This window comes from Ciona intestinalis, chromosome 7 (genome assembly GCF_000224145.3).
Source record: "Ciona intestinalis chromosome 7, KH, whole genome shotgun sequence".
Lineage (NCBI taxonomy): Eukaryota > Metazoa > Chordata > Ascidiacea > Phlebobranchia > Cionidae > Ciona > Ciona intestinalis.
In genome coordinates, this window is record NC_020172.2 from 959307 (window position 1) to 978700 (window position 19394).

The window sequence follows — 19394 nt, forward strand, 5'->3', positions numbered from 1 at the left end:
TAAAAAATACAGGAAAATTTTCATAAATAGACACATAAGGCACTATGTATGGTCTATATGTAATGTTACATGCTTTGCCTACAAAATATATATTTGAAAAATATAGAAAAAATGTTATAAAATAAATTGTCTGGTATGCTGCTGTTTCACTAATTGTGTTTATTATTTCATGTTTTCATTACATTAACATTACAAAATTGTTTATTGATTTCGAAACCTTTCATGAAATTCTTCCAAAAATATCTATAATTATGTAATTACTACTTTGTGTAAACAAAAAGCATCTATTAAAATACTTTAAAGTCTTAATCTAGGAGAAAATACCTTTTCTGTCTATTTCTGTTCAAGCTAATGTCATTTGAAGGCTCAATTTTATAAATATGTGTAGGTTTCATACGATATATGTTTAGCATATAGTTCCGTGTTTGGTCTAATAATGTTTGCCAATTGCCAATATTCTTGAGGAAAAGTGTAATTTATTTTAGAAATTCCACAGAAGTCTGCCAAAACAACATAAACTTTTATAAATGGTTGAATTTGAATACTTTATAACTATTTTTTCTATTTTTCATTTTATATTTAAGTTTATTAATTATTGACTTATTTCAGATATGGCTATGTTATGACTTCTTCAATAATATATATATTATTCTACTGTCTACTCTATATAGGGGATAATGAATTCTAGGATTTAGGCCACAGTTGGTCCACTACCAACATAATACATATAAATACATATTTAGGGTTCAAATTTTTACCAATATTTTTCTTTCTAACAGCTACAGACACAGACGTACTCACAGAAATTTTGTACAAGAAAGTGTCCCACAATAAGCAAGGGAAAATACCGCTGTCACACATGAACGCACGTCACGGTACGCTAACGTTCAATTAACTAGAAGTTCTTAGATTACGTCGTAGATAACTATGCCTGGAATTTGCCTCAGGCAGAGATTTGAAACCTCTGCTAATGCATGCGAAAACTCCATTTTTCTGCCTTAAATTTATACCATACAACAAAAATCAATTCCACTAAAAATTTCCTTTAAAACCAAAAAATGTCTTCTGTTTTCATATAAATTTTTGAATTACAAATTTTACAATAGAACAGTTCAATAGAAGTACGCGCTGTTAAGTTGAAATGTGTTGAATTTTTTTATATCATACATTTATTCATTTGTGTTGGTTTTTCTAACTTTTAACCCATATCCTGTCTATAGATTCAGACTATGGACTTGCTCATTTAGAACAAATGTGTAAAATGATTGAACAAATTGGTAAGTACAAACAGAAACATTTTTTATCAGTCAAAATTGGGGTTTAAGCTTCAAAACCTTTCTATTTATTTGTTTACACTTCTTAAAAACATTATTTTTTTTGTATTAGTTTGTTATTAAAATGTGTGGTATATGATTCTTAGTTTTCAAACTTCTAGTTGTTGCACTGTTTTAAAAATAGTTTAAATTGCTGTATTATTTTTTCTAATGTATTTATATTTTCAGGAGATTTAAGAAAACAAAACACTGAACTTAAGAAAACAATCACCAATCTTGAACAACAAATTGTGGAACTAAAATCATCGAAAGGTAAAAAATATTTCAATTTTATAATGATCAGTTTTTTGCTATATTTGGCTCATTGGCTGTTAGAAGCACTGTATACCGAATTTCCAGTAGTTCAAACCTGTTTACCCTTATGAACAACATGCTTACCCTTACGAACAACATGATTATTGCATACCATTGTTATTGGTTAAGCCACAATTCAATTTAAATGGCAATATTCAACCATTCTCGCAACCTCAGCTGCCCTTGTAGTTAAACCGATTTATCATCTTTAGCTTATTGACTCAATGTACTTAGCACCACAGCGTAAAAGGCATTAAGCTTCCTAGATCACTTATGAAAGCTGGTGCTACTTTTGTGTCTGTGAACTACTAAACATAATATGTTGAGTCTGTTTTAGAAACAGTTGACTTTCTACACCTTGCTTTACCAATAGTAAACACATTTTTATCTGACTTCATAACTTTTGTGTTACAATTTATAAAACTGATCCAACTCAGTGGTAGTGGGCCTTGTATCTTAATTGGTAACTAAAGGATACTGGTGTGGTAGTAGTTTACTTACTACCCCATGTCGCCTCGAAAACCTTCCGGTGCTTATATTTCTGCCAACGCCGAGTAATTAACGCTTTTGTTGTGCGCTCAGTCACGAGTTAGTTTAGTTGGTACTGCAGTATAGTTAGGTTGAATAGCGTTTACTTTAGGTTATTATGATGCATTATATGTTTGTGGATGTCCATCGTTTTAGTTCTAACCCAAATATAATAAGTTACTTTATCACAACCGGGTTCAATGCTCAATATTGATGATACTGATAGGAGCATGTGTCATTGGGCAAGACACTAAACAGACATTACTCCAACACAGTGGTCACTAAATTGGGTGTAGCGGTCTATCTGGCTTCAATTTTTGAATACGTGTGTCCAGTGGCGCAGCTAGGGGAGGTTTAGGGGGTCACGACCCCCTCCTTTTAAACCAAAAAAAAAAATTGTTTTGAAAATTTTTTAATTGAAACCCCCCCCCCCTTATTTTTTTCTGGCTGCGCCACTGCATGTATCACGCGAAAAAATTGTACAAGACTGCCAGTAAAGTATCAAACACACACTATAATTATCCCACATGTAAATATATAATTCAACAGCAAAGTTTTGATTACAGATGAAACAACGTCATATGACCCAAGACTCAGTTTCCCACCTGTTATGCACAAGCGTGGTGGTCGTGTGGATAGAATCAAAGATGCTATTTCAAGGTAATGGATTATCTGTACAATATAATGCAGAAACCATATACATACAGTATACAACCTTTTGATTAATGTTATAAAAGCACAGGGTATACATTTAAAAATATGGTAGACACTGTTAAATCCAGTCATGCTTCTTATTCAAATTTTATCATAAAATATAATGAACATGAGAAAAATATAAGGATGCCCCTGAAAAAATGACCTATTTAAGGATATTCTGGCGATAAGCAGAGCTCTAAAAAAACATGTGTTTCCACTCAATTTAGAAATTTATAAGATAAACCATTATTCTACAAAGTAAAGTTTCTGCTACACTACTGTAAATAAATCTCCCTAACTTTGCCACATTTAGCATAGTCGGCCAAAAGCATTAGTTTCCGTTAAGTTAGGTAAACATTAATTTCAACAGTTCTATAGGTTAGGGATATTTATAACATGTTTATTGTTTATATAAAATTACAAGTCTTATGTTGCGACAAACAATAATGTAGGTTTGACGTATAATATATTATAATACAGGTAAACGCCTCACAACGCATACCTAATATGCAATTATAAAATTCCTCAGCAGTAATGTAATCCAGCCTTTTTTGACGTAATAGCGCAATAAACCTATACCACGTTCTGACTGCTTAATTTTCACCATTAAGTAGCTGCCTCCACTTTTAATTGTGTGACCTGCAATTAACTCTGATTCATAGCTGCTTTGTTTTATACTTAGGTCACGTCGTTCTAGCATGGAAAAAGGTCAGTTTGTGTTGGAGCATGGCACCATAAGTCAACCTATGATGATAAACCAGTGTAAGTGGAAATTATGGTCAAAAGTCTCTGTTTCAAGTTAAAGTAATTGCATGGCTGAATTGTGAATTGACAGGTTACTGAAACTCCAGTGGTTGTAGGAATTACAATTGTATGTTCGTGTTGTATGCTATATAGGTTAAACTGTCAAAATTACATTGCTAATGTGTGCTTGGTGTTTAAATTGGTCTCAGATTACACATAATGGCCATGAACTTGATTTGCTAGTTGTGCTATTTTATGTGCAATGCCTAATATAAAAATGTGAAAGTAATATAATATTGGTTTATTTGCCTTTGTTGGTTTAAAAGGACATCAAATAAATCATAGTTAAATAAGTTTAAAATCTTATTTACTCTAAAATTTAACTGAAGATTTTTTTTGTTTTAATAAAATCCCTTATTGTGTAACAGCTGCCGAGCGCAATGAAAGTTCATCAGGTGCAACGTTTGGTTCCTCTTTACCCTCAACAGGATCCCCCCAGCCCCCCACTTCAAACCCCGTCATATTCAGCAACATTAACTTAAAGAAACCAAGGTGAATTGAGTTATTTTTCGAAAAATATAGTTGTAAAGAATTAAGCAACTTAATGTTTCAAAGTCTTTTATTTATATTGTGGTTAATACAACAGCTATTAACGACTTAACTTAATTAAAATCTACTTTAGCAATCTATTAATCTTAGATTTATTGGTAATATTGAATTAATCTAACCTATAATAGCTTAGATGTAATCCTAATAGCAAAGTGGTATTAATGGTAAATAAAGTGTTTAATAATTACTTTTTAATGTAGTTTGAGAATGGCAATCATGGGATATTTTGCATATTTTCCAAACAAAAAAACGATGTTTAGACTGCCATTTTCCCATTTAATTTAGGAAAAATCTGTTACATTGAATGTATGTCCTTGAGCAAATCATTTAACTGCATTTGCTTTAACACAGTGGTTCTTTGTGTGTTGTACAAATAATCAGCAATACATTAAATAAAATCACCAACAAAGTTATGTATATATGTGCTAACTTGTAAGCGGGCACGAGGTGCATAAAACGGAACACTGGTGTTGTAACGGCTGCCATTGCCCGCCTCGCGAAAATAAGATAGATTTAATCGTTTAATGTTTAATAGATTAAACAGCAATTGAGTTTTCGTTACAGAAGGCGTCAATACGCTCGTGATGATTTGGACCTCACTAAAAACCGGTGGAAATTTTGGAAAGCCCCAGTTAGACAAGCTGAACCATCCAACTCTAAGAAACAAGTTGTAACTTCTATCAAAGCAGAGCATATGCAGGTAGGAAGATTTGGGATGCAGCTTATCTTTGTAATTTTCTTTCACTGCTTTGTGTTAGAAATGTGAAATTTAGATCATATGATGTAAAGGTCTTGTGTTTAAATTCGAGTGTTAGTGCTTCTTTATAAAAATGGGTAATATTATAGAATTGTTGTTTATAAAAATCATCTTTTTATAAATTTGTTTATAAAAAGATTGTTAGTAAAATAAAAAGGAGGAGTTTAGAAAAATTGTTTTTTCATAATCGTTGTCTGAAAACTAATCTTTAATGTATTATCCAGAGTACATTCAATGTAAGAACACTGACACGTAAAAATGTTGAGTGAAAAATTTTGCACAATAGGCCTAATATTTCCTTTTTACGAAAAATAACAAAAACAACAGGGTATCAACATTGTTTATTTAATAGGCTACAATATAAAGTCTATTTTGTTAAGGTATATCACAGGCTTAATAGAAACATAAATATTTGCCATTTTTTTATACAATAATTCTCAACAGGGTTCAGCAGTTCATTTAAAAAGTGCAAGTGTCACTCTCGATTCACTTTTGAAAAATATTGACAACGATTTCAGTCAAAAGATGATTACGTGGCAAGCTGCAGCAAAACCTAGCAGAGGTACTTAATTTATACACACCAAACTTGAAAATTATATAATACCGAATGGCGAATATGTAAACTGTATCCCTGTACAGAGTAGGCACCAAACGTGGGGTGGCAGAGTAGCCAGGCCTACCCTGGGATTTTTCATTGCATTACCCAAAAAGCATTAGATTTTTTTGCAGAATTGTATGTATAACTATATCCCTGCCTCCCTTGCATTTTAAAAAGTTTGTTGCCTATAATATATGTAAATTTTAACCTTATAATCATACCTAAAGCATTTGTATGTATGTGATCTATGTATATGAAAACATGTCTAAACTAGAAATAGTAGAAAATTTATCATTTTTTAAGATTATTTGGTCATGAAAAATTATTTTAAAAACTTATATTTCTTTTATATTTCATACACTACTATAGTATGTATACATGTATGGTGTTTACAACAGGTAACAATATACTCCGTTAAGTGTCTTGCCCAAGGACACATATGCAGGACATATTAGTATCTGATAGCTGTATATGCGCTTGTGCAAGACAGGTATTTAACACTGCTCAACACTCTTTAGCGCCATCTAGAGCATCAGAGTCAAGTGCCGAACCAATCAACCGTAACTTACAATCGAGCTCATCTGCGGTGTGTCTGCCCTCGAGTGACGAGAGTGTACGTTACAGACATCATAGAAACCCAAGGTACGTAATTGAATCTATTCTATTATACAGTCCGTTCCCTGTTTTTTTTGTGTTTTTTTTATTCTTCATGGGTGAGGTCCATGTCAAGGACCTGGGATTTAGGCCAGATTTGGCCCATTACCCCAACACCTGGGAAGCCCATTCAAGTTCTTTGTGCAACTGGTGCCGCAACACCGCATCGCAGTCAGACTTGTATTATTGGCATTTGGCACCATTTTTTTTATCCTCGTGTGCTTTTTTATTACCACACTTTTTAACTTTGTGTATGATTTTTATTTGATATGGCTTACAATTTGGACAACCCATTAGTGACCGCTGAGTTGGAGCAATGTCCGTTAAGTGTCCTGCCCAAGGACACATACGCCGGACATATTAGCATCAGATAGCTGTATATGCGCTTGTGCAAGACAGGTATTTAACACTGCTCAACACCAGTGGTTACTAATGGATGGTAGCATCCTAGGTGTTGGGAAATGGATCGACTCTGGCCTAAATCTCAAGTCTAATGGCCTGTCACTGTATGACCTCATCCATAGTGAATAAAATAACTTTATCAGCCAAGAGACATTTTCTTTCTATTTTATTTTAAATAAAAAAAATTAAGCTAAAATTTTGTTTAAATAAAAAAAAAATAATTTCAGTGACTCTGGTTTGGATCGTAGCAAAGAAAGTTTTAAGAAGAAGTTAAGTCGATGGGAACGCAAGTTAACGTCACGCAAAATATCCTGGCATGGAGATTATAGGTCGGTTGTGTATTTCTATGCAGCACTAGTTTCTTAAACTTTGCTGTATGCTTTACCCATTTTAACAAGATGCTTATCAGATTTACCCCCAATATGTAATATGGCGCTCATTTATTAAAAATCAAATACAATTAATTACATCAGTTATAGTTAATGCGACGGATGCGCTTGCTTTTTGGCAACTAGTTGTTCAATGTCTGGTAAAGTACTACAGTTGGTACAATTTTTTCTGCCCATCAACTTAAGTGGATTTTAATTGGTAGCTTATTTACCCTTTGAATCCAGGAATTTACCCCAGAAATGCTGCTCTAGTATGGTATAGTACGGTGGAGGAAGACGGGACATCTTTTCGTTATATTTTCTCATCCTATTTAGTGATAAACAAACAACATTCAAAGAAATATAAAACCGTGTCCTCAGAACTACCGTAGACCCTTATTGTGTAATTGTTTAAAACACGATCAGGATATTTAGATAACATGTGGTAAAGGTGTCCCATTTTCAAGTACTTTATTCTGTGAAATGTTTAAAAACATTTTGTTTTATTAGACGAAGCAAATCTGTGGAAAGAGTAAATGAAACAAGTTACAACGATACACGTAAGTAATTGCTACATTATATTTCGAACGTCTTCTTTTAATACCCAACTTGATTTATACAGTCCGTTTTCACCCAAATTTACCTCACTAATTGTATGTTATCTGTTAAAGTTATGGGCAACTTCTGACCTAACCCTCAGGTCCTACAGTCCTATGGTATGCCACCCTTTAGGACCTCACCAACATAAGGAATATAATCCCTTAAGTTGAGTTTTGAGTCAATAATATAATTAATATTTACGTATATGTAAATATATGTGTGTTTATATATATTGATGTCATAAATTTACATTTATTTTTCAGCTCCCCGATCTTACAGATTACGAAGTGCATCAACTACTTTATTTCATCAATCGATGCCTTGTGTCAACTTACCAGGTATATTTGTCACTTGTTACTTCTATCGTTTATGTTTAAGCAAAATAAACTCAAATATAATTCCTTTTTTAGATGTTGGTGATGAAGACCAAAACCAATTGAAAGAAGATACAGGTTAGTTGCATAGTTTCTCGCTTTAGGATATCAAGGTTTTTTCACATTTTTAAAACACCACACTTCAATATTTTTGATTGCTTTTACTTTTGCAAATTATTTTGACCATTTTTTTCAGAACCTCTTAATTCAACTGAATGGTCAGCATTACAAGAAGCTTTCCCAACCAACTCAACTCCTGTTATTAAAACATCCGCACATACTGATCCACTCAGAAGGTATCTGTAAAAAAGCACTGCAATGTGAAAAAGTTATAAATTTTAATATTTTTAAAGCAGATTTTTTTATCTTTTGTTATAATCTATATACATTTGTTAAAACATAAAACTTGTTAAAGTTGCAATGTTAAAACTGTGATGTAAATGCTATTGTTAACATACATATTACTAAAAATTACTCCTGTGGTAAAAAGTAACAATTGTTTTAGCAATTTCAACTGCTATATCTTTTATAGTTAGAAAAAAAAAATTCTCTTGTCTAGATTCATCAGCGCAAGTCAGTCACGGTTGGCTGCTCCGCTTCGGAAGAAGAATGGGAAGAGACGAAGTTGGTCGTTCGCAAAGAGAGCAACATCTCATTATTATCTTCCTTCTTCAGGTGAGGAAAAACTTTGATTCCAAAAACTCATTTCTCCTGGGTTATTTGAACTTACCCTGACCATGATTGTAACTTGCTTTTCTGGGTGGCCGGAAAACGACAATTTTTATAAGTTATGACACAGGTGTTCTGTTTCATACACCTCATGACATACCCTTACCAGTTACCAAGTGTTACCGTGTGGGTGAATATTTATTTTATGGGAGTTTTTTAGGTATGGCTGATATTATGGTGACCATATATCTGTTTTTAGAGGAATTGGTTAATATTCTGAAATAACACAGTTGCTGCATACTCTGCTGCATAGCCTACCTCAATTCAATGTATTTACATTTTTGATTCAGGTGACTTTCTGGCAGAATCGAACGTGGGAGCAGGTTCCCTTGCCAACCAATTAACTTTGGAACTTGACCAAGAAGATGTTCAAGCTGTCACTCAAGGTTTAGGTGAGTGTAATGATGGACCAACCTATTGTATGACAGTTTTAAACTTACTTTTACTCTTTATTTGTAGTTTAACAAAAAATTAGGTAATAGGTTACGATAGAAGTGTTTTTGGTCAGGGTTTTTTATACTTAAACTTACGTTCTAGTTTAATTGTCAAATATTACATGCACCTAAACTCTATGGTTCAACTAAATTACGAACAATTTGTATTAATTTTTAACACTTTGTAAACGCAAGTAGTAATTTTGCTCCATGCACGTTACAGACAGAGTAAATGATGAAGAAATAAAATACTTGAACAAAAACACCAAAGAACTTCGTGACAAGGTAACAACATGTTGATATGAATCTTTTGTTCAAATTTTTACAATTTTTGTTGTTTTTCTAGTTGAGTGTGATCGAAAAAGAGTGGCCAACGAATGCTGGTAATGGAAAAGGTTTGTAGGCTATTTATTAGGTGTAAAATACATTTAGGTGTACTTTTTAAGTGTAGGATCCTATTCATATAGAATTAAAATTATATTGTGTTGTTTTAATTTTTTTACCTCACATTGCAGCAACACAGAGGCCTGCATCTTCCATGGCTCGTTTAAATGAAGGTAATATTCTTGTAATAAGTGATATCACCTCATTTTTTATTCCTCATTTTATCATTGTTTTGCTTTTTGTTTTTGCTGCAAAAGATTCATCAGATTCAGATGCTGGACAACACAAGAGGTTTGAACTGCATGGTTGCTACAACACAACTGGAATGTTAGAGCGATTGCCGCTAACCCGTGCTATGTAACATTAGGTGTTGCAAAGGCTAGCTCAGTAACAGGCAGAAAATAGCTGTAATTCAGTAAGGGTTTTAAAATCAGCCAATAACGCAAAGCAGTAACAGGTTTATTTTGTCAAAATATTGATAAATCTGTAAGAGTTCCAATTTCAGGATTTGGCGCAAACCAGTAGGGGGTTAATTCCTGCCAGATTATTAATAGGACCTAACAATTAAAGTAGTGGGTAAAAATAGTGGAGTTACATGCGTGAAGGATAAGTATTTCCAAAGCTGCCAACAAGTTCCTTGCTGCCAAACCTTGTTTCTGAAGATTTGGTAACTTCTTTCTAATAACAAAGCTCGTAACTGCATGGTGCATGTCACTCTTCGTTTGCATTTAGTAAGTTTAATGTATGTATATTCATATATGATTGCAGCATGCCTTCTGCATTTGTTAAAGTAGTTATTGAACCCTTTGTACGAAATGCAGCCTGTGTAGTTGGTTTGGTGTCTGTTAGCAGATAATATCAAAAAAGCCTGTTTTGCGACCATTAATGTAAATTAGCATCTAATTTCCAATGGCAAGGGATATATGATTCTCCATCTCCGGCGCCTTAGAGATTCTTTGAATGAATGTAACTCTTATATACTTACGACAGTAATAATAACACAAGTGTTCTGTTGCATACATCTTGTGTCTGCTTACGAGTTACCACATACCATTTTTATTTATGCCTTCAAAAAATGAAACCGCTGTAGAAATTCATCTGTTTATTTTTTACTGAAAAATTGCGATTCAGTTTTTTTTTTAATTAGTATACTTTTGCGCCATTGTAACTTTATCACAACTGTTACAGGTCGAAGTGCCCTTTCTTCCCGCCGATCAAGACCCGTCGCTATCCTGCGCCTGTCTTCGTGTGAGGCGCTTAATACTGGTCCGCAAATGTCGCCCCTGCTAGAAGAAGCTGAATCAATAGCATCTTTCCGTAGCTTGCCGAATTTTGATGACATTGATTACACCCCTAACGACCCGCAGCGACGGCACACTGTTACCATTATAGACGTCAGCCCAAAACTGTCACCTGACGACACTCAGATGTCCCGCAGTGCTCCAGCCATTGTAGACGGCTCCGAGCGAACGATTAAACCTGTAGTTAGCTTCATATCTCAACGAACGGCCTCAAAAGTCGACGTCACATCTACCTCTCCCGTTGAGAAAAGTGTCACGAAATGGGTTTCCACATCCATGTTACACTATCACGCCAAACCCTTGCTATCTTCAGACACGGAAAGCCTTCCTGAGCGCAGTCCAAGCAGAATATACGAAAAAAGGAGCAAATTCAGCAAAGGCGGTGTCTTTCGACATCTGCACAAACTCTCACCGAAGTTTAAGCGACGTGAGAACCAACGAACGGGCAGTGAAACCTCGAATGCTGAAGACTCTGACGGCGAGCATACTAGTGGTAGCACAAAGTCAATATCCACAAAGCGAAAATTCAAAATCCTTCGCTCTTTCCGCCGTTCAAAGTCTAATACAAAGAAAAAGGAACCACAAGATCTTGAAGCCGACTCGTCTCCTCTTCCGCCTGTACAAGTACGGAAGCAACATTTCGAACAAATTGTTGAAAACAACCGTCGGTACAGTGCCGAAAGCCGAAGCCGAAAGGATTCGAACAGCCCGACTGCCTTCCGCAAAGGCATTGTTAGTCGTCTGAGTAAGCGCTTCAGTTCTCGTGCTTCTTTCGAGGAAAAACAAAAAGAAGAAAAAACAGAAAAGAACAGCAAAGGTGTATTCGCCAAAACAAAAACTTTTTTCGAACCTAAGCCAACACACGAACGATCTGCTTCCTTTAATAAACTTGAAACTAACAATAACAACAACAACAACAACAACGCTATCAGCAGCTCACCAAATGCCTTTAGCTTCATCAGAGCTCCGAAATTCGATGTTTTCTTTGTCATATAGTAACATTCATTCCAGTTGTCCACTGTCGACCACCAAAACCGCCACGAAAAAAAGTTCCATTCCAAAATACTGATCACTGAAAAGTTAAAAATTCATATACTTGCTCAACAGTAAACCTTCTTTATCGCAACTAACCTAATTTAACGGAATCCCTAATCAGGTCAAGGGCGTGGCTTGGTCCTAAAAAGTACTTTACAGTTTCTCTCCTTTATAGATATAGTAGTTGGGGGGAAGATGGAAAACCTTTTAATTCTATTCCCCCATCCCATTTGGTAATAAACGGAGAAAATGCAAGGAATTATGAAACGGTATCCTCAAGTATTTTATAGACCGTTATTAATTGTTTAAAGCAGAATCAAGATATTTTGATATCATGAGCCTTATCTCCCCTCACCATACTATATAATAACGTCCTGGACAGTCCACTTTATTCTTTTCTTGCATTCATCGCGACCTACAGCTCTTCTTGCCTTTATATCCATAGCGTTTACCTTATAGAAGCAAATCCTGCTGCCTTTGTATGAGATACATTCAATTGCTGTCGAATTTCTGATTACACTGATCTATTGCATCTTTACTGAAGCTTGATTTCTTGCATAAATTTATTCTAAATCTTGTATTACAATAAAGCCATCATTTTTGTGCCTTTGACGATGTTTGAAAACTTACCATCAGTCCAAATTTCGAGAATGCCTATTTCAATCTCCATGGCGAACCACGCCAGAATAGCTTCGCCCCGGCAGAGGTGAACACCACATCTCAACCACAGTGACCACCGATGGGTTTTAAAATTTGGTCTTGTTATACAGCCGTTCGTCGAAATTTACCATGTCGAGCGTCGAGCGAGGACAAACCGGCGAGTATTAAATCTTCTTAAGGCATATGCTGGTCCAAAAACTATGTTTAACGTTCTGATGTATAGTAGGGTGGGGGAAGATGAGATACCTTTAATACATAATATCCAAATAGCCTGATCGTGTTTTAAACAATTAACAACGGTCTGTGGAAGTCGTGAGGATACGGTTTTATAATTCATTGAATGTTCTTTGTTTAAAACCAAATGGAAAGAGAAAACTAAACGAAAAGGTGTCCCATCTTCCCCCACCCTACTATATCTCTTCTTCGCATCCATCTGAAATTATTAGGATTATACTTAAATCTCATTGCTGTACGTTTCGATCTCCAAGTCAACTGTGCAGTGTCCTACATACCAAGTTTCGTGTTCAATATCTAACGGTTCATCTTTTTTTGATCAAAGTTTACTAACGATTAAACATCCCGCCAAAGGCCGCATGCAACAGTGTATGAATACAACACTTGACACGTTATACATAGCAATATTATTGCAGAGGAATCATGCACATAATACAGTATTGAACATCACACGACTGGCTGTACTGCACAAAAGTTTATTCGCAGAAAGTATTGTAAAGATTTATGCAACCGACAAGTTTTTTTTATCTCCAGAACATTTTATAGTAGCAGTAAAGGCGAAATCATGTCACACACGGCACAATCTCATTCCCCCTTCGGTGGAGCAGACGTGGCCAGTTATTGTCCAGTATTTTGCGTTCATAGTTCTCTTTAGTGTGATTTCCCATGAAGGTCAATGATGAAAATGTTACAAAAACGATATTTTCATTTATAGCCGTTTACAGATCATCTGATTCTGGAAGAATATGATGCGATTGCGCGTCAGGTGTCAGAGCTTCTCTCATGTCAACTCCAGCCACCTTTGCGAGGTTTGCATATCTATGCGGGGTTCGAATCCGATGCTTGCTACTCGGTGCGTCGCATGTAGGCGCTGTAGAGCAATGATTCATGATTATCATAATACTTATATATTTTCGCGTGGTAGGGCAATGAACAAATGCAACTTTTTATCCTTGTATGACGGAGCAACAAGCCGTTATAACACGAATGTTTTCTTGCATACACCTCGTGCCCCCTTACGAGTTATAGAACAAATTTAACCTCTTTTTCCGACTTTAAAGACAGTTTGTACAACCTATTGTGACCATAACCTTCCGGTATGCATATTGTACCAATATTTTTACTTTCTCAATAGTACCAGTACCGAGCACCGAACCCAGTATCTCCAAGTTACGATGTGGGCGTCTAACTACTGATCAACGACGTCGGATATATTTAAACATACGTAGCAAAATTTAATTTATAAACTTACAGTAAACATCAAGCTTGCAGTTGCAGCTAGATATCCCAGCTTTATTGGTAGCGCTGCATGTGTACCACGCTGCGTCCCTCAGAGAAGTCTGCGAGATCTGAAGACAGACATAACCGGATTCATCCTGGTATAACCTGTTGGTAAAACATGTTATAATAATAATTTTATATTTGTCTCTGCGACTACGGCAGCAAAGATTTAGAAATCTTTTAAACGAAAGGACATGATATAGCGACAGAACAACAGTTGTTAAAACACTTACAGTTAAAACATATTTACTTTTGATTGGGAGAAAATAAGCGTGGTGGGACACTTTTGGCAAAGGTCTTCAATACACCGCGTTATATAAATTGCAACGATAGCCAATTCATATATAAGGTATAATTCAATTGTTAATGGTAAGCGTATTTTAAGAATACAGACTGCTGGTACGCATAGTCATTTATTTTTTAACTAAACAAACCGCTTTGTTATGCTTAGGTGGCAACGTATTTACATAGGACTCAGCACGTCCAAACAATATATCAAATCAAGTCGCAGTTAATTAACCCTTAACTGAAGCGTAACAGCGCGATCTGATTGTTAATAAACGGGAATTGCCGCGTAGAACACTCTGTATATTAAGTAGTAGGGTGGGGAAAGATAGGACACCTTTTCGTTCTATTTTCTTTCCTCATTTGGTAGTAAACAAAGAACGTTCAAACAAAATCCGTATCCTTACGATTGCCATGGACCGTTGTTAATTGTTTAAAATACGATCGGGTTATTTAAATATTATGTGCTAAAGGTGTCCCGCCTTCTCCCACCCTACTATAAATTGGCTAACGGTTAGGTCCTACGCAATTACGCTAATAAAAACAAAGGCAGAAATGGCCCATGACTCCAACACACCATCTATACTCACTGTGTCCTGTGGTCATGCATTATTTGATCTGATCCTTTCTTCCAAGTAATGATTGGTCTCGGGGTAGCGACCACCCTCGCCTCCAATCTCACAGGCTCCCCCTCTGCCACGCAATTAGCAGCCAGCCTCTGTACGAACGCTGGTGGTGTCATGAACTCACGGGCTGTGAAAGTTGAATGAATGTAGCTTATTTATCTCATGTGGCGGGGCAACGACAGTTGTCGATAATTGTTGACTTTAAAAGTATTTCCCCAGGACACATACACAAGCAATGGTATAGCAACGTCGAGCCTCGAACTCGTAACGTCTCCGCTAGAGGCAAGCGCGTTCATCAATATACCGCGGCACCGGAATAAATTAGATACACACTATGTTCCTTTGAAGTTTGACGTTGCTAAATGTCTTTGAAGAAAAAAAAGTTTTAAAAGTCAGTTATAGCGCGTAAGAAGTGATTTTTTCGATTTTATAATCCAAATGATACATTTTCTGCACCTATTGCCAGTGATTTAATATAGATACCTGCTACATGTAGTTGTACATTGACAGTGGCACTCCCTGCCTTGTTAGTTGCAACAACCGTGTACTGTCCCTCGTCCATTGGTGAAGCTCGCTCCAGCAACAAGCTATGTACATTATTCTCCCTTACCAATATCTTATGCAAGGAATCTTGTCGCACTGGACGTCCATTGATAAACCATTCAATCTCCGGAAGTGGAAGCCCGGTAACCTTTATCGATGACAGTCATAAAGTTATACGTATGTGGTAACAGTGCACACATGATGCGTGAGACAAAACACCTATGTACGTTATATAAAACTGCCGCTGCCCCGCCAAGCAGGGATAAATCAGTTACATTAGTTTGTATATTCAAACCAGCACACTGAAACACCTTAGCTAACATAATTTTTAACTCGAAAACCAATGGCCTTTGAGTGTGTTAAAAAAATGTTACAATAAAACAGTGTGATTCAAAGACAATGTTTTCATAAATAGAACAAGGTCTGCCCTCAATATAATAGGAGATGCTACCGAGCCAACAAAAAATCAATCTTCCACCAAGTTACATACGTGATGAAAAGTAATCGCGCACAAGGTATGAAACGGGATGCCTATTCGTTTACTATTCGCAATATCACTCCTACATTATGCTTACTTACTTTGACGTCAAACCTGACGAGTTTTCCTTCTTCAACGTTGTTTTCCGCTGCTGGTTTCTGAATAAAGTTGGGTCTGTAGTATTTCTCTATCGGGCTTTCTTCGTCAGCTGCTAGCTGGCCTTTCTCAGGCAGCACCCTGAGTTATTATAACGAGTTAGAATCATACAGTATATAGAAACCTCTCCTATGCTTATTACTCTAATTCTATGGACATTTTGGTCGTTTATACACACGTACTATTAAAGTTTCAATTTCATCTATAAAAATAAGATGCAGAAACTTAGTATATTGGCCTTATTTATTTCTGTGCCCCTAAAATAAGCAGTATATTGTTCATCACGGGCCGGGTGTAGGGTAATTTACAAACCAGTGTGCGAGCCGGTCAAAATGAGCTCACAGGCGGACCCAGCCCCAGGCCGTAGGTTGCCGATCTTTGCTCTAAAGTTAGGTCTAAAGCTATTTTAGCAGCTATAATTTTGTTCCGAACAAACACAAACTGTTATTCATAGGTAAATAGCGCATGTTACGTGACATAACACAATCTCACTCTTGCGGTGCAGCGTTTACTGCTATAGGAGGTGACGGCAATTCATGAGGCATCAACTGCCTCGGTGACGTAATGACTGGTGAGGTCACACGGCGTCCATGAGGGCTTGTAGGACTGTGAACGTGAAAAATCAACAAGCAAGAGGTTATGTGTATGGAAATCGCAAAAAAAAACAAGCTAAATGAATTGACTTGTGCACGACATTCTATTTTAAGTGTCCGACGTTTAAATAGTAAGTCGGGATAATAAGTAGTGACTGAAACAGTGAATTTTACATGCAGTGAAATTTAACAATGTGTTGATTTTGGGCTTCAGCACACAAACTCAATAGTGATCAATTTAAACTCAACGCGTCTACCTTTTTCTCACAACGTTTGAGTTGGGGTGGTTGCCATCATTCGCCACTGATCTGTTCTTCTCAGAGACCATGGCGAGACGACCGGAAGTGCTCACTCGACCCTGCGCCACCACGCGGTTAGTAAAATCAGCAATCAAGCACAGATTTTGATTATTCAGTAAATAAATGCGTTCTAATCAAATTTTAAAATTTAGTTTTAAAATTTAATTTTATTTCAAGGTGTATTTCCATGCCTTTAGATTTCAAAAGCATGTGTGAAAAATTACCTCTTCTTTGACGTCATCAGGGGATTTACCTCAAACCTAAACCCTTTTTCGACGCGAGCATACAAAGAGCATGCATATGCACCCTTTGTAAGTTTTTAAATAACGATAAACAGTTATACAACCTGGTATATTGGTATCGTTTTAAACTACTACAAGTAAATGATAGATCAGGAAATGTGGCGAAGGTTTTGTAAACTTATTTGGATTTTAACCTCGTATAAATCTATATTATGCTTCTCCCAGAAAGCAACACAGCTAGATGTACCCAATATTAACAACAAGTACGTCTACATGGGACCCATATACAGAGCAATACCAATAAACACCAATACCTACAGGTATATGTCTTACTAGTAAACTAGTAATATAGTAAGCCATGTTAAAGGCATAAGTATATTATATAATAGGGTGGGGGAGATGGGACACCTTTAGCACATAAAAAAATATCCTGATCGCGTTTTAATCAATTAACAAAGATCCATGGGAGCCGTAAGGATATGGTTTTATAAATATTTGAATTTTCTTTGTTTACTACCGAATGTGACGAGAAAATGGATTGATAAAGTGTCTTATCTTCCCCACCAAAACCATATTTGCCATTGTTACAAAATACTTTAAAGAAATTGTTATTAGACGTAGGTTGCTATATACGAAACAAGAGCCTTACCTGTGGATTAGTTGCAAGGGCAGTGTAGTTACCATCGTCCTCCATACACAGATGGGGGATGCTTAACTCGTGGCAACCCTGGTCGTCACTACGTTGTATGTAATGTTGCGACCTCTTCGAAATTTGCTTTCCATCTTTGAACCAGAAAACCTGCACGAATTATATATAGTAGGATGAGAAGAAGAAGGGACATCTATAGGACATAATATCCAAGTATCCCAATCATGTTTTGAACAATTAGCAACGGCCTATGGCAGTTTTGAGGATACGGTTTTATAATTCTTTGAATGTTCTTTGTTTAACCCCAAATGCTGAAACGAAAAATAGAAAAAAAGGTGTCCCATCTACCCCTACTCTATAGTAGATTGGGATGAGATGAACTATGTTTTTAATCCTTTTTTTATGGTCCCATTTGTCAAAAAAAACAAAGAATGTTTTAATATTGTGTGCTAACGGCATCCATCTTATACCCACAGCACAATACATTTTTGCTGCAGGTAAAAAAAAACACAAACAGTTTTTAACGACTTACCTTCGCTGAGGGAATTGCTGTCACCCGACAACTAAACTTTGTCGACGTTCCATCCATCGCCTTAAAGTTCTTGAGGACGGTGCCAAATATCGGAGGTTTCTGTTTATAAAGGAAAAAAAAACATTAAGATTTTGTATAAACTTGTGCTGTTAAGTTTAGGGTTCACGCAGTTACGAAGCACAGGTGTTCATTATCAGGTTACTGAGTTCAGTTTGCAGTCAGGTTACGGCTTGTTGAGGATAAATAGCCGCAGTAGCAATGCATCATTCTATGTTTGACTGAAGTATTTAACGCATTCGGCTGTGGCGAGTTCGGGTTGCAGTAAATATAAAGGTTAAACTATATAATGGGCCCTTGCCACAGAGGTCTTATTTCGGGATCGTTGTAAGTTTAACCTGTAGGTTAAGGTGAAGTTAAACTTATTGATATTTCTTTACGCTCTTGAAACATTTTTATTTTCCCCACAAGAAACGAAAAATAGCCTGTGTATATATTACTTGGGGTAAGATGGGCCACATTTAGCATAATGTCCAATATCCTGGTCGTGTTTGAAACATTTAACAGCGGTGTGTGGAATCAGGAGGATACGGTTTTATAATTCGTTGGATGTATTTTGTTTTTTACTACCAAACTAAAATAGAATAAAAAGGTTTTCCCATCTCCCCCACCCTACTATATAACTTAGATTCAATTATATTCAACAATATATAGTAGGGTGGGGAAAGATGGGACATATTTTCATTCTACTTTCTCGTCCTAGTTAGTAGTAAACAAAAAACATTCAAAGAATTACAAAACCATATCCTCGTGACTTTAATAGACCGTTGTTGGTCGTTTAATACACATTCAGGATATTTAGATAGTAAGTGTTAAAGGTGTCCCATCTTCCCTCATCCCACTATGTGACTATATGTACGCAAAAAACATTAAAAAGTCATTTCTTTGATTCATTAATCCTACTGGTGTTCCATGGTA

General features: G+C 36.0%; 2 protein-coding genes across 10 annotated transcripts in view; one reads left to right on the top strand and one right to left on the bottom strand.

The window, feature by feature from the left end:
• The window catches only part of LOC100176418, a 17187-nt gene extending 4741 nt beyond the window's left edge, over positions 1 to 12446 (top strand). For 3 of the 9 annotated variants that reach the window (XM_018812579.2, XM_018812580.2, XM_026834983.1), the window contains 20 exons: positions 780 to 875; positions 1221 to 1277; positions 1503 to 1586; positions 2723 to 2816; positions 3535 to 3614; positions 4025 to 4148; positions 4770 to 4905; positions 5407 to 5524; positions 6079 to 6202; positions 6844 to 6945; positions 7495 to 7544; positions 7848 to 7922; positions 7995 to 8036; positions 8155 to 8254; positions 8518 to 8633; positions 8978 to 9079; positions 9345 to 9406; positions 9468 to 9516; positions 9637 to 9678; positions 10694 to 12446. In XM_018812579.2, coding sequence (XP_018668124.1) covers positions 780 to 875; positions 1221 to 1277; positions 1503 to 1586; positions 2723 to 2816; positions 3535 to 3614; positions 4025 to 4148; positions 4770 to 4905; positions 5407 to 5524; positions 6079 to 6202; positions 6844 to 6945; positions 7495 to 7544; positions 7848 to 7922; positions 7995 to 8036; positions 8155 to 8254; positions 8518 to 8633; positions 8978 to 9079; positions 9345 to 9406; positions 9468 to 9516; positions 9637 to 9678; positions 10694 to 11802 — 2762 coding nt within the window. In that variant the 3' untranslated portion in view covers positions 11803 to 12446. Of the gene's footprint in view, positions 1 to 779; positions 876 to 1220; positions 1278 to 1502; positions 1587 to 2722; positions 2817 to 3534; positions 3615 to 4024; positions 4149 to 4769; positions 4906 to 5406; positions 5525 to 6078; positions 6203 to 6843; positions 6946 to 7494; positions 7545 to 7847; positions 7923 to 7994; positions 8037 to 8154; positions 8255 to 8517; positions 8634 to 8977; positions 9080 to 9344; positions 9407 to 9467; positions 9517 to 9636; positions 9679 to 9762; positions 10237 to 10693 lie in introns of all 9 variants that reach the window. The other 6 variants (XR_001974811.2, XR_003396007.1, XM_002123118.5 and 3 more) reach the window with 6 other exon arrangements.
• A 593-nt stretch (positions 12447 to 13039) lies between these two features.
• Positions 13040 to 19394, bottom strand: part of LOC100184324 (palladin) — a gene marked incomplete in the record, with an annotated part of 10445 nt that continues 4090 nt past the window's right edge. Inside the window, 9 exon segments of the mRNA XM_018812591.2 lie at positions 13040 to 13606; positions 13988 to 14121; positions 14892 to 15054; positions 15411 to 15618; positions 16050 to 16185; positions 16597 to 16710; positions 16955 to 17055; positions 17888 to 18037; positions 18420 to 18498. Of these exon segments, the coding sequence (XP_018668136.1) occupies positions 13455 to 13606; positions 13988 to 14121; positions 14892 to 15054; positions 15411 to 15618; positions 16050 to 16185; positions 16597 to 16710; positions 16955 to 17055; positions 17888 to 18037; positions 18420 to 18498 (1237 nt within the window).